The sequence below is a fragment of the Ylistrum balloti genome, unplaced genomic scaffold (assembly GCF_031769215.1).
Source record: "Ylistrum balloti isolate Yb309-2 unplaced genomic scaffold, AGI_CSIRO_Ybal_v1 Utg370006, whole genome shotgun sequence".
Classification (NCBI taxonomy): domain Eukaryota; kingdom Metazoa; phylum Mollusca; class Bivalvia; order Pectinida; family Pectinidae; genus Ylistrum; species Ylistrum balloti.
Window position 1 is genome coordinate 1,387,780 of NW_026782081.1, and position 19,121 is coordinate 1,406,900.

Here is a 19,121-nt window from a genome sequence, read left to right on the forward strand (position 1 = left end):
TTTTAGACAGGACAAATTCTTATCTCGCTTCTTAGAAAAAATGAACAAAAAAATTTATTCGAGGATTTCTTGGCAAAAGTGTGATTCCAAAGTTTGTATTTTAGATCATAACATCTGAAAAGCGTTCGTTTATCTCACAGGAAAGGACAAATTACATCTGGATTCCTAATCTTATCCATGGACGTCCTAGTTATACTGGTCTTTTCGGTAACGTGAAAAGACTTTTCCTGTTACTATACATGTTATCAACACTAATAATGAAGACAACCATCAGTGTTCAAAACTCAAAAGGAAGGCACCAAGAATCCATGTATGCTGATTCAGTTTTGTACAAACAAATGTTAGCAGAGTTTATGGATTTGACTAATTAAACAGTCGCTTCAAATATGTGAAAAACACTTCATATAACATTAAAGTAGTTAGTCATTTTTATATTACGAACGAACGGTCTGGTAGTCTATAAAGTTACATAACATGTAGCTCTTAAAGCAGTTCTTCTTTTGTGGAATGACTGCAATCTCGCCTTTGATTGTTTCTGCAGAGAAAAGTTAGTAAATTTCTCCTAATGAACGCCCTCAGTGAACTCCCTGTGGGAGAGGCCTTTCTTTATTGGATACCGTCACTCTTCATTGTGTTAACTATGGTTGTGGTCTTGTGTGCGTCTTTTTGGCGATTTCATAGGAAGAAAATGATGAAAAGAGTCCTCCAATATGATTACATAGAAGCTAATCTGGATGTTAAGAGGCCACGAATAGGGGCTATTCATTGCTTCTCGCATGAAGCGCGTATCAGTGACTTGACCATGTCGTTATCTTCAGGTGACCTACCCTGGGGACGGTCCCCTAGGCAGTTTTACAATCGGCAATTCAGTCGCTCTGTCAGCAATCCAGGATTTGATCTGTATGGTAACCCACTAGGTAAGGGCTTCCTTTTTCAAATAAGTGTTTACTTTCAAGTAGATAGATGTAAGTGTATGGTTATCCTTATTAGCAGAACGCAGTAATACATTTGTCAACGTATGTCTAACACACATGTGGTTATTCTATATTGTCTCTTTTTCGTGTATGTTGTATCCATATATCACGGATGTTCATATGATCCAATACTATCTCTCATCTCAGTTTTTTTTTTTTTTTTTTCTTAAAATGCTGGCAACATGATATAATACTTGATTCATATATCCATATAAAATAGAGGTATACTTACAAAGTATGCTAACGATCAGTTGACACTATATCCAAAACATATTATTATCATAGCGTTATAGTTGACAATATATGTACTCAACTTTTAGCATTATCATAGCGTTATTGTTGACAATATATGTACTCAACTTTTATCAGTATCATAGCGTTATAGTTGACAATATATATACTCAACTTTTAGCATTATCATAGCGTTATAGTTGACAATATATGTACTCAACTTTTAGCATTATCATAGCGTTATAGTTGACAATATATGTACTCAACTTTTAGCATTATCATAGCGTTATAGTTGACAATATATGTACTCAACTTTTAGCATTATCATAGCGTTATAGTTGACAATATATGTACTCAACGTTTAGCATTATCATAGCGTTATAGTTGACAATATATGTACTCAACTTTTAGCATTATCATAGCGTTATTGTTGACAATATATATACTCAACTTAATCAGTATCATAACGTTTCAGTTGACAATATATTTACTCATTTATCATATCATTATCACAACATTTTAGTTATATAACAATATATCTACGCCATTTTTATCATTATCATTAGATAATGTTAACGATCATTTGAAAATATATTTATTCAATCTACAGCATTACCTTAGCGTTACAATCAACATCATATTAATTCAATCTTTGGCATTAATTGCATGACCATAGTGTTATACTAATAAAACCAACGAATTGTTGGTTTTATCTTTATACAAGCGATGTACATAAGATTGTCTCTATAGCAATGCTATAACTATGTACAAAATTTTAAACATCCTCTACTGCCTGTAAACCCGACTTTCATGAGAAAAACAAATAGTTACAAATTATCCTTGTTTCACTTTCATTTCATACATTGAATCAACAAAGAAATATTTATTCTAAATATATTTTTGTAATTTTAATAAGTTATATCATCATATAATTTTGAATTTGAAATTTGAGTTTTAAGAAATTGACAGAATTGTCTTGTACATCAATGTAACATCATCAGGTTGCAAACGCAAAATATGTAATGAAAAACATGTCATCTGGATCAAAGGGAATACTCGAATACAATAGAGCTATTGCAAAATAGGAACAAAAATTATTTACACGAAGACTCTTGAAAAATGTACAAAGAGAATAAGACCAGGTGGCCCGTTGTTTCCATCGACAACTATAAACAGGTAAGTGATTGCTAAATCTTCAACACATTCCTACTCCATTGACGTCATCTGTCATATAAGTCTTAGTTCTTTTCATGTAGGTAATGTGACGTTCCCAATGAGAATGAAATATACAAAAACAGAACCAACAAGCAAACTAACGGCCATCAAACACGTCCAACTTCACATCACACACTGAGATCACTATGACGACTGTAAAACGTCATCATTATTTTCATGAGCTGATATCTTTAAACAGAATTTATAGGCAGTGTGTAGTGTAATCTTTTTTCTTACAGAAATTTCGCAGTTTTACAGTTCCTAAATTTCAGTCAACACATGAAAAGATACTGAAGTGTTTGTCAGAAAAAAAGTACAAATATGTAGTAAATGAATTTCTGTTAAATTCTGTGTTTACCTGAATTCTGTGTAATGACACTTGTGTATGAAATACAATGACTATATATTTTATTTTTTCTGTTTTTGTTTCCTTTTTTTTTTTTTCTTCTTATTTTGTTTGTTTGTTTTTTTAATTTGGTTTTTTTTTAATGAAATAACGTTCTGAATATGTGAGATGGAAATATAAGTTATCCCGAGATGCAATACTCAACAAAAGCACAGCTACACTTAATAGATCTGGTACATGAGATGTGATATCGGGAACTACAGGGTTTTGCTAGCATAGCCAGAGCATCTCTCTTACTCTGTTCACAGAACAATTCATTATTCATGTCGCATGTCATGGGAGAGTTTTTTTTCTTAAACTGAGCTACGTGAATGATCGATGTCATCGATAATCGGTACTCACAATCAACATACAGTCACGCGTCAGTGATAGAATGTATTTCAAAGTGTGTCCATAATGGATAGAAGTATTTTCGTTTTGCTATTATTAGGCTGTTGTTAAAAAGATTGCTGTTAAAACATGTATATCAATTACATCAGACGTGCGGGGCATCAGTAAAACCAGCATTCGAGTAATACACATGTCTGAACGACTTAACAGGTTATACATGGCATGTTATATGCTCGACTGAGTCTACTGTCGTTTTGTTAATTTTGATGGGGCTTTTGTTTTGGCGGATTCATTGTTACTGTATCGGTCGCGATTATCAGAAGACATTCATTGAGCAATCGTAATGCCTATTGCTTTTTGAAATGCATGGCCATTGTACATTACAGGGTCAAAATATGTTTGTTTTGCTGATTTTATGTTATAAATAAGGTATTTTACACGCGTCTTTTTTTCTTACCTGTTATGGCGAGCCACAAACGATAGGTTGTTCGTTTACTTTGAACCCTTACCATGATGAATCTAATCCTGGCGCCGTGTATATTGAATAAGCAAACAAACGACACAAACAAACGATGCCCAATTTTGACATCATTTCGTTTAAATTAGATCGATGTGCCCAATATTCATCTCTTATCAGTTTATGAAATCATCAAAATACCCTAATGAATGCGATTCGCCCGTCTGCCTTACGAGACGACGCTTTCTATAACCCGATATCGATAACTAACTTTACTTTCGTGGCACACCATTTGTATCTATTATATGTAGACTACAACGCTGTTAATCTTTTTTTAAATAATAAATTGGTTAAAAACCTATCAGTGAATGACAAATTATTACAGTCATAGAAGACAACCTGATGAAAGATTCGAGTACCGAGATATATCGATTTTACTCCGAAATTACGAGATTTTCTGTTGTTTTGTTAGTACAGTAATCGAATGCTCTAATACGTAAGGAAACAATAGTATTCATTAGAAATCAAAGATAGTTCCAAGGAATGCGACTCAAGCGGAGAGCTAATTATGTTGTATAGCAACAGAGAATTAGACATGTCGATCTAACGTCGATAAAGCAGTTGCCAGTCACCAGACTGCTATCTACTGGCAATACTGAAAATGGCATTACTGTTCTACCACTTTTGCAAATCAACGATATTTTGGTACATATTCTGCTATAGCTCATTTCTCCTTGCTTTCATATCGAATTGTTGTACCTTATTTACCTCAGTCTGACTGTTTTCTGTGTGTCTGTTTTGTTTATTAGCATCAAATATTACAAATTAATCGGTAATAAGTATTTGAATATAATTGTGTCGTAATTTGGGTTCTGTACCACATGATAAAGTGATCGGTGTGAAACATTTCATGAAACATTAACATTTATGAAACTCTTTGTTAGGAGACGATTTTGGTTCATGATTGATGTATTCGCCAGTAGTATAGGTGGAGGTAAGAGAGAAGAAAAAAAGATATATATGTTGATAAAGTATCCCAGCGGAGCTTCAAATTCTTGAATGGTAACAAGTCATCCTGTGTAGGCTATCTCACAGTTCACCACTTTTATCTGAATTACGTCTTCAATTCGCGATTACCTAACCATGTCAACGATGCACGTCGGATGAAAATCATTCCATCATCTTGTTACCGCTAGCCTGGAAGCAGACGACGTTTCAACGTGATCTCGGAACTGAAACGTTATTTCCCATAATTGTATTTTTGTATTAATAAAAATAAATTTGAAGGACAAAAATAAGTTTGCTTTTTTATGAATTGGATAATTGATAGAGCGTAAAAGAAAATAGTAAACAATCCACATTAAATTATAGATAGAGTATTTCTCTTTTGAACATAATCGTGAAGGAGCTTTGAAATACTGATTCTTCAAGCGTTAAAACGCCAAAGACAAGCAATATGGCGATGGAAGGAGCCATAAAGCACATGTATCGAACATTATTTTTTTAGTAAGCAAACGTGCCCGTTTGGTCAGATCATCGAACTTCCTCACGATATATTATAATGTCCCCGTTTGGTCAGATCGTCAAACTTCCTCACGATGTATTATAATGTCCCCGTTTGGTCAGATCATCTAACTTCCTCACGATGTAATATAATGTCCCCGTTTGGGCAGATCATCAAACTTCCTCACGATGTATTATAATGTCCCCGTTTGGTCAGAACATCTAACTTCCTCAAGATGTTTTATAATGTCCCCGTTTGGTCTGATCGTCAAACTTCCTCACGATGTATTATAATGTCCCCGTTTGGTCTGATCGTCAAACTTCCTCACGATGTATCATAATGTCCCCGTTTGGTCTGATCGTCAAACTTCCTCACGATGTATTATAATGTCCCCGTTTGGGCAGATCATCAAACTTCCTCACGATGTATTAAAATGTCCCCGTTTGGTCAGATCGTCAAACTTCCTCACGATATATTTTGATAAGTTGTTGTTGAGTCGCTACTATCATTAGTATAAACATTCGGATTATCATATAAATGTTTCCTTAGATATTATCATGATTTTGGTTGGCTGTGTCGTGTTTACTCGTCATTTATTAAGCGAGTAAGCTTATTTTTTTTAAAACATATTATGCATTTTAGTCAGCTAACCCTACATGTCAGTATCAATACCTAACCGCTGACGTGGTGTCTAGGTGGGTCCATAGTTACCCGTCATGTTTACACACAACATATGAGCAGTCAGTTCCTCGTTAATGCTGTCCTGAAATATGCATAACACGCTTATGATTTCAGGAGAATATAACAGGCATTGTCGTGCCGTAGACAATAGTAACATGCCTTATTGATCAAGCATTGCTATTATAATGATGGATTTGACATATACACAATATAGCTGCAGTTGTTAAACTATGACAGGGCAACACGACTGAATGGTCAAAGTACACCAGAAATGAGTAACCAAAACATCGAACTGATAAGCTATTTAGTTGCAACGCTGATAACTCTTTTATAAACCCACTCTAACTTACGAGATACATATAACGATGATCCATTCTTCTCATTCGGGGGTATCCGCTACTGATATAGGCATATATAAATCAAAAACGCAATAGCAGTATGAAAGGTATATAATACACATCGGTAGTCTGCCTGTCGGTTTCATTGTTGTATATATTGTTCTCATATGAGAACGTGACATTACATACTTTAAATGACCAAGGTTTACATACTGGATGTTGTCGAAGAAGCAGAAGACGATTACTCTTTCGAAACTCCTTGTCCTTTCTCCTTGTAGTTTTTCAGGAGTCTCTTTGTAGATCTTTCTTTTGTTATTATTTTGCCCTAGTTTTATTGAATTTGAAAATTATGTTGGCATTTTTGGAATCTTATTTTGTTTTGTTTTTGTTTCTTTTTTTCAATTGCAGTTTTCAAATATTTTTGTTTCTTTGTTTGTCTGCTTTGTTTGTTTGTTTGTTTTGTATTGTCTTTTTTTTTCATTATATATATATATATATATATATATATATATTTGTATTTGTTTTGTTTTTATCGTAACCTTACACAATGTTTGCAAATCTGAATAATTACACAAAAGTATTTAGTGTTCTGAATGCGGACACATTGTCAGTTGACAGAGTTGCATTGAGTGTTATGTAGTGGTGTTCATGATTAAAGATAATATTAGAGATACGTTTTAGTGTTGTTAACTCTCATTTCTCTCAGTTGTGTGAAAAGACATCATGACTAGTGTCTCGTGTGATGCCAGAACTGGGAGAACCTCGGAAATGTTTATGTCTTCTATGTACAGTTTTCAGTCAAAGCAGAGATGGCAATAGAAATTCCAAAAGTGTTAACTGTTTTAACATGATGATGTGATGTATACATAATCATTAAGCATTAACTATACAGAATGAATGGTATCTTATTGGACGGAAGGTTATCGACACTTCATTAAACACTGTAGCATACAAAAATGTGGAACATCATCTTATTTCACTGAACAAAATAAAATTCTTCTGAGGAAACGACAACAAACTACAAGGTTGTTCACTATTTGAAAAGATACCAAATGAAGTGATATAAACAAGGTTATTCACTTTTTCATTAGATACTAAATGAAATGGTATAAACAAGTTTTTTTCGGTTTTTCACTATTTAATAAGATACCAAATGAAGTGATATAAACAAGGTTATTCACTATTTCAAAATATTAAGAAATAAAGTGGTATAAATAAGGTAATTCACCATTTAATAAGACACGAAATGAAGTCGTATAAAAAGTTCATATATACAGCAACTGCAGCCTTTTTCGTGATACGTATTAGTGCAAGCAGAAACAAATGTCTGCAAGAATACGAAGACGGTAAAGTGCCAGGCGGTCTGTGGTGTCACATTAATTGAAATGTCTCTTTGTAGGTGTGCTGAGTGAAGAAGCTGAAGGACGACATTTACTGAGGCGCGAGACGGAGCCGGCCTGGTATTCCAATAATTCTGACGACCAGAGTAATGACAACCCTGTCAAAACAACTGTCCTCAACTCTTACTATGAAGACTGTGGACTTCCTGTTCCGAGTGCGAAACCCCGCAAGAAGGCGCCGGTAACAAGGAGTCGGTCACGAGGTGGTCTCGCTTCTACCATTATGGGACATTCGGCATTTGACAGTGATAGTAGTACGCAATCTGAACTTTATAACAGAATGGAAACCATAGTGCACTCACCTAGACGTTTACCAGACATGGAGAATAGCTATTGGAGGTCGGTCGATCCCAAAACGGTGGCGTCCTTGGGTAACCAACCAAGTCCAATTTCAGTTAACCCTGATGGCCCAAGAAGTCTTTCACAGCAATACGAATATGATCTTTACGTCGCAGAACAACACCATGAGAAAAAAAAGAAGAAGAAATCGAAGAAATTCAAGGAATTAGCCCTTAAAGTGATAACAAATAATAAAGACGATAGCATCGAAGCTTCAACTAAAAAGTCGAAGAAGAAAAAGAAAAAAGGTAAGTAAAAGTTCAACAGCTTAGGTTTAAGTCTACGATAGACAACGTTATGCTACATCTCCTTTATAGTTTATAGATTGTCCATTTAGAAATGTGTCAAATTGCTCTACAAGCTCGAATTATATAAGAATTGTAAAATTCTAAAATTTTCATGAAGTTCAAACACTGTGTTTTTGATACCGTTTTAACAGTAAAAAGATTATTGGACATATGAATTCACGGATTACGAGTATCCATGAATTAAACGAAAATTAATTGTTTTACGGTAGCACCTATAAACGTTAATTCCATAACATAAACTGTGTGTATATAGATATACATGTACATATATGGCATATGCCAAATTACATGCATATTTACTTATACCAGCCGTCGTCTCATTAAAGCAAGATTGTCAATGCAATTGTGATCATATAATTGTTACTGTATGGCGACGTCACAATGTTCTTGCCCATATCTTCTAACAAAGCGGGTTTCAAGGGTTTTTGTCATTAGACGTTCTCTATCATATCGATTATATTTACATGTACAAGAAAATTTATCAAGTAAGGCATAACATGTGAACATTTTGAAGGCAGTTCCAATTGGTCCGATACAGTATTTGAAGGAAATGTGAAATGCAAGTTTGATAATTTATTCAACAATGTGATATTAATATTTTGTTGTTAAAATATATATCACAAAAATATAAAGGGTGACAACACGGTGGTAAAATCATAGTTACAGAAAGTAATGATATTGCGCTGCGCATACTTGACTGTTTCACAGCTATTGACTCCAATATAGAGGTTAACTAAACTCAATTATAGCATTAAGTGTGCTTTACTTAGATGTTGTGCATAGTGACGTTTATGTCCATGACCTGAAGGCTACATTTAATCAACCAAGCTATTGCTTTTTCCTGGCCTAGATTTCCATAGAACATTGCTAAATCATTGTCTGTGTTTATTTTCCAGACCTAGATATTTTGCGTTACGTGTGAGACATTTTGGTACTTGGTTGTACATTGTATTTGTTAAACCATTCTACTTATACCTGACCAAAACACTACATCATGTAATCAAGAGTGCTTTTATACTCGAAACCGAACAAAAATATGATTTGTGATATATCAGATATCTTATCAGATTAATTACTGTGTGACTTGTGCCTGGCCTCGATATTGGTCAGATGATGCATGATGATGCATACCTGTTGAAAAAGTAAGATTTTTTTCAATAAAAGTTAGTTTGGTGGAATTTGAAACGCATAAGTAATAACGACAATTCAAATACAGCGTGCGATGTGTATCTACCAATCGATTGTAATGTAGATAAACAGAAAGAGCTAAACAGTTTTGAATATTAATATGGTATGTTAAGTTGATCCATAAATATATATTGATTGTGCATGGAAGCGTTCAAAGATTCTATCGATCCTGACTCAATTACGATAACAATCGGCTATAAACAATAAAGAAACTAAGACAGTACTCAAGGTCACATTTCAAACTGGGAGGCTTAAAGTGGACAGTCATAGAAAACATATTTCGTGTTTTCACAAAAATCAATAAGCCATATAAATAAGCTGTGAACGCGCGAGTAAGCACGTAGTACTTTCCTTGAAATATCAAAAACATTTAATGTAGCGAAAACATATGTAATATAAGAAAGTTGATAATAATTGAGAATGTCGCTTTTCAAGCTTAAGTCTGGACCAACAAAAACCATGTTCTCAGTATTTTCTAATGAAAAAAGGAATATTAATGTATATAAATATGTGTAATTTTTGTTCGACTCACATGTCTACCATCCATTTACAATTTGCCTATGCCGCGGCAATAAAAAATATCAAATAATTTGAAATGAATGACGACATGATGTGATCATTTAACGAGATATAATTCTTTTATTTGATAATTATATCATAAGTAGGCAACTTTTTTTATCCTGGTCTTGCACAGAAATGACATTGATACTTTTCAAGTGCTTAATATCATAAAAAGAATAATTGTCCAGTATTTCATGCATATTTGACACAGCTGTGCTGAAGATGATCTGTAATCTTTGGTATGTATAACATCAAACAAGAATTAACTACAAATCACGGATGTACTTCTGTGCTATGAATACCAGTTTGTAAGGCAATTTGAAAATTTCTATTTCAAAGACACATAATAATATGAGAGTAAAAATAAACTAAAATAACTCCATCTGGAGACGAATGCAATAACATAAACTGACAAGTAAAGAAAACTACTATATAAGTTTCGGATCTCAAACATAATGCTCTGTTGAGTTGTAGCTAAGGATACTATCCTATATGCATGATGAATACGATTGAATTCAATATAGATCTATTTTGTTGAATATATATGACATTCAACGAGAAATATATTTTTATCTCTGTACATAATATTTTGGGTATAGTATCACTTATGTCAGTATTTCAAGCCCCTGGTTTTAGATTGCTAGACTTATGATTGTAAACCTATTTGGTATATATATGTAGAGATAAAGATGTGTACAGTTATGTTTGTATATCTTCTTTTCGTGTTATACAGGTTAAATTGAATGTCAATGATCACCCAATCTCCTGTGGAATATTTGAAATAATTATCAATCTTTTTCAAGACTGGAAAACTATCTCTTATGATCGAATATATACATCAAACCCTGAGATGCTGGCGGATACTAGAATGTAGATATGAAAAATACAATTGTTTACTTTCTAGTTGAGACAAAAAAGCAAACATTTTCAGGAAATTATCCTTTTTTGCAGTATGATATCACCCATTTCACGTTAAGACACTCAAGTATTATTGCGGAGCAAGTAACTAACGACCAGCTATAGATCTGCGTGGGGAAGTAAAATAACGTATATGTGTACGTCATTTTCATTTTATTTTTATTCGTATTAGTTCAACATTTCGCCACTCCTCGTGGATCTATATATATTTTCTCAGACACTGACATATTACCAGTGTCGTGCTTATGAGCTTTTATAGATTTGTTCCATTTTATGAGCCTTGCACTATCTATTTATGTATGTATAGTATAGTCGACAGTATAATGGAACCAAAATAACATCACGATCACATCATGAATCGAGCTTTTCGTTTGATGTCTTTCATCAGTATTTTATATACATTACAATAAACAATATCCAGGTGTTGAAGTGCTTACCCCTAGAAATATCCTTTTTTTTCGGTTGTCCGTTTTGCAGTAGAGTATCATTGTGCTATCACGTGCTCTTTGTCGATGTTCATTGTTTAACACGTTTTGGGATGTTTACATGCCACTAGAGAGAACAGATTGTGAGCATTCCGAAATTGTTTCATTATTTAGGTATTATCAGGAAGTGACATATTGATTAACAGATTGTACATATTGTTATAGTGTTGTATTACATTGTTTTCAAAGGTGTCATTGATTATCATTTTACTGCCCTAACTAATCCTCCACAATCAATGCAAAATTAACACAATGAAAAATAAATTGTCACCCGGTACACTACTACTGCTACATATGCTGCTTTAAAATCAGTCACTTTTACAACTATCAGAAACTAATAGACTGCTATAAGTTTTGACTCTGCAGTTTTCGTTTATAAATCAGTGACATATATAGGATTTTTTTCTAAACATTGTAAATGTGTTACACTGCCGTGTTTTTATCGATGGACTAATATTTTGTGGTTGACCAAGTCGACCACTTTGATTGGTTGAGCACGGCACCGGCTTGCCAAGTTTCAGGATGATTGGCCTCAAGTGAATCGGCCAGTTTAAAGAAAGCATTTCAGTTGGACGAGATGCAATATCTCCAAATGACCGTTTGCTGATGAGTTGGCTATTTTTTCTCAAATAACTTGTAAGAAATTATTATATACTAAAGTATGGAATTCTTTATCAGGGTAAAAAGTATACGGAAATTAAATATTCCGTGATACACGGTATATAGGACCACTACCGTTCTCTTAACTAGCTCTTCAGTGCAGAAGTAAAGATTGTGCCAAGATGCATGTAATTATACCGCCTTGGAGTCTATTTGGACGTATGCATTCAGGTAGTGGAAATCACGACCATGACACTATCCTGTAATCAACCATTACACAACTGGAAAAAGAGAACGATCAATGACCAGCAACCCATATACAAAACACGATATTGATTAAAACTCGAACCCTGTCATCAGTATGCAATTAAAGCTTGTTTTTTCAGTGTGGTTTATGAATCGGTACCATCCGCCATGTTGTTAACAAGCTAGTTTACGGATTGTCATTTACATTGTACTGAAAGTGTTATTATTCTTTAAATCAATGGCGTTTCTTCATTTATTTTTTAACATCAGTCGCCAAAGCTCGGAGACATTTACAATACCTGTACATCATAATATCAGAAAATGCAATAAATAAATGGGAAATGACAAAACGCTAACCTGGTCCTTAAGGTTCTCTTGATTGTTTGATTCGTGAAACATACTGCTCCCATTACTACTGAAACTAAGCAAGATGTTTTGGCATGTAAAATCATGAAAACTTTCACAAGTGTTCTTTGCACTTTCTGTTGCCATCGTATCTGAAACAAGGTACAATGCTACAATAGATATACAGCTAATTATCAATATTTCCGTCGACGCAGATTCTGTAGTATTTTACGTTGATAAATCTAACTTGATGAGTGGTGTTGATTCTGTTTTGCAATGTTGTTCAATAGGGATCAGCTGTGCTTTGCTCATAATTATTTTTATGTTAAATTAATATGTATATTTGGAAATTCACGATGGTGCAGACTAACAGAATGAGATGCAAATGTTTATGGACAGTTAGGCTCTGTCCTTGTGAAATAATTCTAATTTGTGAAGACACACGTATTTCGGTCACAGTTTTCGGATTTATGTTTTGATGGAGTAAATGATCTGGAATGATCATGATGGAGTGATACTCACTGTCCTTTTAACTTCTTTTAGTTGCTAATGTATCTGAAACAATATTTCTGTTTTGCTACAATATACACAATGCCAATTCATGTATCTGAACATGGTTTGGTTTACAGAGTTTGAGCATGAAATCCTGATAACCTCCCTGTATCTACCATTGGTACATATTACTGTAGTGTTATTAGATATTCTTGGATATGACACATATTGTTTCACCAGCGTCATTCTATAGGACAAATGTAAGATACTAATATGTTCACCTATCATTGTTTTTCTTTACAATCAGCAGAACATGTGATGTTTTTTTTTACGTGTAACTATTTCCTTAACACAGTTACATCATCTCTAAAGTATTGCTAACACGGAGAGCAGACTAATAGTTTATAGCAGTGTCGATGTGTCACTGCCATGGGCAGGCCTTCCTTACAACATTCGTGTGTTATTGGTGATAAAGTGGTTAAGTTGGACCAATTATCTATGTCAGACGGAGTCGATGACAAGTACTTTACCATTTTATTATTAAACACAATTGTCGTGCTAAATTTACCATTAATGACTGTAGCCTTCGGGTTTGAATAGTTCGTTTGTCATATCCTTTAAAACAATTAATATTTGATGACCATGTCAGCCATAGTTGTTTATAACAGAGATCATTCTACATCCTATGGTGATGATACTCAGCAGCGAACATTTAATACAAATACCCTATAGAAAAAATAACAAAGGAAATGTTGGAGAGTTATTGAACCACAAACGTGTATCGCATGATTCAATTGAATTGTGGAAGCAAGTCAATGTGCACGCATATTTACTATTTTATCACTTTCGGAAACATATTTGACATTTTTATATTTCATTAATATCCTGTTAAGGGTTTAGTGTGTATACAAAGGTGTATGGATTCAAAATTGATACATATGAAATGCATAACTGTTGCAATTTTTTGGCTAAAATAAATCATGTTAATAAAACGACAATATAGACTTGTCTTATTAATCAATCTAAATTTTGATATATATTAAAATGGCTAGGAATTCGCGTGTCTTCTTTCTCAAATAAAACCCATAATAGCTCAATAACTTCCATCAGTTTCTGAACATGAATATCCATGGACTTCGCTGTATCATTAAGGATATGAAATGAAATGCAATTTTTCAGGCAGTTACTTGTTTAATAGGGAGTAATTATTTTTCATGCCTGCTATGTGTAAAGTGCCTAAATTCATGTGCAAGCTTTTAGAACATATCTACACAATTAAACACCCACGTGACATTATCCTGTTTATATCTTATTATTATTCTATATTCAACATGATCTGCTCCCTATAAACTCTCGTGGTCATCATAACTTTTTACTCCATTCAATCGATCGAGATTTTGTTCTTCCTCGAGCAGTCGCTGGATTCCTTACAGTTGGTACTTTTAACCCTGGGGAATATGACACTACTAGAATGTGGGAAACAACAGAATTTCTGGGGAAATACTAGTAGCGATAACTATATATTTGCTGTCCCGGAAATGATAACACAACGTTAATGCGCTTTTCTTAAGGCATAAACATTATTATAATTTCATTGAGGGTTTCGTATGAAGGATATCTATTTTCAGAAAATCGAGTTAAATAATAGCAAATAAAGATACGTGTATTGATATTTAATAACCAGGACTTTGCTTTCGAATGAATATGGTCAGTATCTCTACTGCGCCACCATTGCAGAAGGAAAGGCGTGACATTAATACTGTGAACACCATCCAAGACCTGGAATTTCCTTTACCTTAATTACCTATTATTTGTGTGATGATTTTCGCAACATTGCATTCCCTTGATAATCAATTATGTATTATCAACAGATTTACAACTATTTAATGTGTATTCCAAACTTTCTGTCAGTTTACATATATTTTTGTGTTTTGGTTTGAGGAGCATGCGGACAATACTCTGCACTAAACCCTTAACCGTTTGTGTGTTATGGGCTAAGGAAAGAACATGCAGTAACTTTATTTGTATAGCGCTGAACAATTTAGAATGACTAAATATATGACCACCAGGAAATTTGAAATCTATATTGGATTAGTCAGTCAGTGAATACCGATTTATAAAACGCTGATTAATTGATTGCTCAAAAGCTAAGAAAACCCAGTCTATCCCAGGTAACAGACAGCTGATTACAGGTAATCGATTATCACACAACAGAACCCCTGGTAAATGTTATGTTACGGAAAGAATTTAAAAACACCGATACAATTAATCATATTTGTATATGAGCATTGATAGAAATCTCGGGCTGGTTATATCCGGTCTACTGCATTTATGGTATACTGTAACTTTAGAATATAAGACGTCTTTAGCTAGAAATAGCCATTTATTGAAAACGTAATCAAGTAAGTTCCGAAGACCCAACAGGTATGGAATAGTGCAACAGTCATTCACAGTTAATAAGTATTTACAGGTGGCAAAGACAGATAAGGCTGGCAAATTGAACCGTTACAAGAACGAACGTAATCGTTACGGGGAGACACTTGTCTAAAGTATTGATATAATCAATACTGGCAGCAGTTGGGTATACGTCTGTAAAATATTAATTCAAGTGTTTCTCATTACTAAGTTTATACGTAAATTGCGTGAGAGGATCGGGTGCACACATATTACTATTTTAAATCAACTCAGTCGATTTAATGAAATATACGTACGCAATACGGAACAGTCTTTATCGGTGCTCAGATAAAGTTAACATCCATCGAGGTGAAATTCTTCGATTTGTATTTGGATGATAAATATGAACACCGGAAATGCCACTAGCTACCGAATGTAATGTATCCTAGCAAACGTGTTTTATATTTTTGAATAAACCAGTCAATCACGTATAAGGATGCTGTCGAGATATTGGATGGCCGGACAATTAGTGGCTACAAAGATAGATAATCTGATAATTAGAAATTGAACATTTATTTTCAGAAAAATTTATAGTTCGATAGCGGGAAAAACAAATTATGTTAATGGTACCTGGTTGACGATGCGGCATAACACATCATTTTGTAATGTTACTGGGGTATAGCATATAGTTATGAGTTGATGCTGGGATATGTTTATCATGTTGTCATAATGTATCATATCATTATGTGTTGATGCCGTGATATCTTGAACAGCCATGTGCTAATTCCGGAATTTATTCTGTCTTGATGATAGAATATGTTCTATTATCAACTCTTGAAAATGGAATATATTTTCTATGATCAATTTTCGACGATATAATATATTCTATCATCAATTGTTGACGATGGAATATGTTGTTTATCAACTGTTGACGATATAATATGTTCTATTATCAAGCATTGACAATGGAATATGTTCTATTATCAACTGTTGACAATGGAATACATTATCTATTATCAAGTATTGACGACATAATATAATATATCAAGTTTTGACGATGGAGTATATTTTGTTAATATTTGTTGATGACAATTTCCTCTGATTATACCGGTTTTATTGCCAAGTACTGATTCAAGGATATATTCTATTACAAGCATTGATTCCCAGTATATGTTATCATGATGTGTTGTCGATTTAGCATATCCTTTCATAATGTCTTGGCGATGAAGTATAGTCTATTGCCATGGGTTGACCATGGAGTAAAAATATTCTTCTGTGTTGACACCGGACATTTTCTATTAATATGTATTGACAATGGGGTATATGATATTACTTAATGTTGATTCCTATGTGTTTTGACTGGTTTATATTCCACCATATGTTGATTATGTTATATGTTCTATTATCATATAGTTTGACAGATTGCTGGTAAATATCATTTAATCTATCTTTCCCTAACTTTAGACGACACTGAAGCCGATGACGTCACATGATGCTCTCTCTTTAGATCTAAGTAAATAACCATTTTTCCAATGTCGCATGTGTGTCTCACAATCAATGACCCCTTCACCAATGGCGTGTCACTCCAGTAATCAGTCAGTAATTGTCACATTAAGTTTGCGATGTCATTCAGAAATATGTTGATATTTACTGTAGTCGAAGTTAATCTGTGTCGCTGGGAGAAAGAATAACCATATATTTTATTCTCAGGTACATTCAACCAGCCCTGTTTTCTCATTTGTCAGTTACATTACAATTAGGATAATGTTAGTATTGAGTTAGAGAAGTTATACTATACATGTACAAAACGAAAGAACAAGGTTCATACAGGTTTGTATTTGTATCAACAATAACAATGTGACACCAAATAATCACAGCACTCTTACCCTCTAATATCACAGTCCAGAACACAAGTTTTTTTCTGGTGACTAACTTTATTTTCTCCTCTGACTGATATGACTTACTTCAGATAACAGTATCAAGATGTTATGCCACCTGTCTTCTTGCATGCTTTCATTTTCTATTCTATCGTACTGTTTCTAGCATTTATTCATTAAAAACACTTTTATTTTGAACGTAATAAAATCTATTTCCGTACCTTAATTCCGTCGATGTTGTATACAGGCGTATACTGAAAATGTGTCCTATCAAATCTTCCGTAATCATATTAACCTTGCCTTCCTGTATCAATTGGGTCCTATCAAACCATTCGTAGTCATATAAATCTCGTCTTTCTGTACCAATTGTGTCTTAGCAAACCATTCGTATATCATATCAACCTTGCCTTCCTGTACCAATTTTGTCCATACAACCATTCGTTTACCATATTAACCTCGCCTTCCTGTACCAATTGTGTCCATCCAACCATTCGTTTACCATATTAACCTCGCCTTCCTGTACCAATTGTTTCTTAGCAAACCATTCGTATATCATATTAACTTCGCCTTCCTGTACCAATTGTGTCCATCAACCATTAGTTTACCATATTAACCTCGCCTTCCTGTACCAATTGTGTCCATCCAACCATTCGTTTACCATATCAACCTCGCCTTCCTGTACCAATGGTGTCTTAGCAAACCATTCTTATATCATATTAACCTCGTCTTCCTGTACCAAATGTGTCAATACAACCATTCGTTTACCATATTAACCTCGCCTTCCTGTAACAATTGTGTCTTAGCAAACCATTCGTTTACCATTTTAACATTGCCTTCCTGTACCAAATGTGTCCTATGAAACAATTTATTGGATAGACCACTTTGACCTAGTGTATCTGATCTGCCCATTCCTAAACCACACTAGCATTGTCTCCCTTTTACCAAATATATCTCATTCATCTGATATTTTACCACACCGACACGCCTTGCCTTACACCAAATGTGACTTTCACGTGGGACAACACTCAAATGTCTTTGAACTGAACGTAGTTAGTGTTACATCACCATGAACTCCTTATTTTAGATAATAATAATTTCTTGCTTGTACTTTGTCTTATACTCTAACGTGTATCATTATCGTCAATTTCAAATGTATTACAGGTCACAAGAAAAAGACACGTAATGTGGAAATCCCTGATGTGACGTATCGTATCCAACTTAACGATCCGAACCGGGAACGCATATTCTGGCTAACTCCTGATGATGTGCCACAATCAACCGTGTAAAATCATGGAAATAATAGGTATCCAAAGAACTACCTGGTACATTACTTACCAGAACTGTTTTTATAAATTCCTTATATATACATGAAAATTATCACGGAGATAAACAGGTGAAAAATATGTAATATGTAGAAGCAAATGTTTCAGGTAAACAAGCCAGAACATCTGATTATATCAGATAATACCAACTTATTCAGCATTCCCCCTATTTTCATAAGAGTTTTATGTGCATGTGGATATTGATTGAATTATCCTTCACTTTGTTTCATTAAGTTTGGTTTGAAGCCATGTTTTACTCCGGTTAACTGACTTCATTTCCTTAGGTCTTTTGTAACATCACACAATGATAAAATCAGCATTTACCGTTTTCTGTTTAGTCCGATGTGCACACCAACAACCTTGATATTGCCGAAAGTGTATAATACACGTGTTACACTAAACTAGATGACACAGGAGGGCCGAAACGTCTGCCCAGAGTCGTCTCGGTCTGATATAATGTAGTGTACAGGTCACTTCTCTCGAATAACTGTCACATTAGTATCAAGTCAT

At 34.0% G+C, this 19,121-nt stretch overlaps 1 protein-coding gene across 1 annotated transcript; it reads left to right on the top strand.

Annotated features, from left to right (window-relative positions):
- Window positions 1–565: 565 nt before the first annotated feature.
- On the top strand, window positions 566–18,575 carry LOC132548165 (uncharacterized). Its single transcript, XM_060211986.1, has 3 exons — window positions 566–917; window positions 7,536–8,123; window positions 18,451–18,575. Exons 1-3 carry the CDS (start codon window positions 566–568, stop codon window positions 18,573–18,575), a joined length of 1,065 nt encoding a protein of 354 aa, XP_060067969.1.
- Window positions 18,576–19,121: the final 546 nt, after the last annotated feature.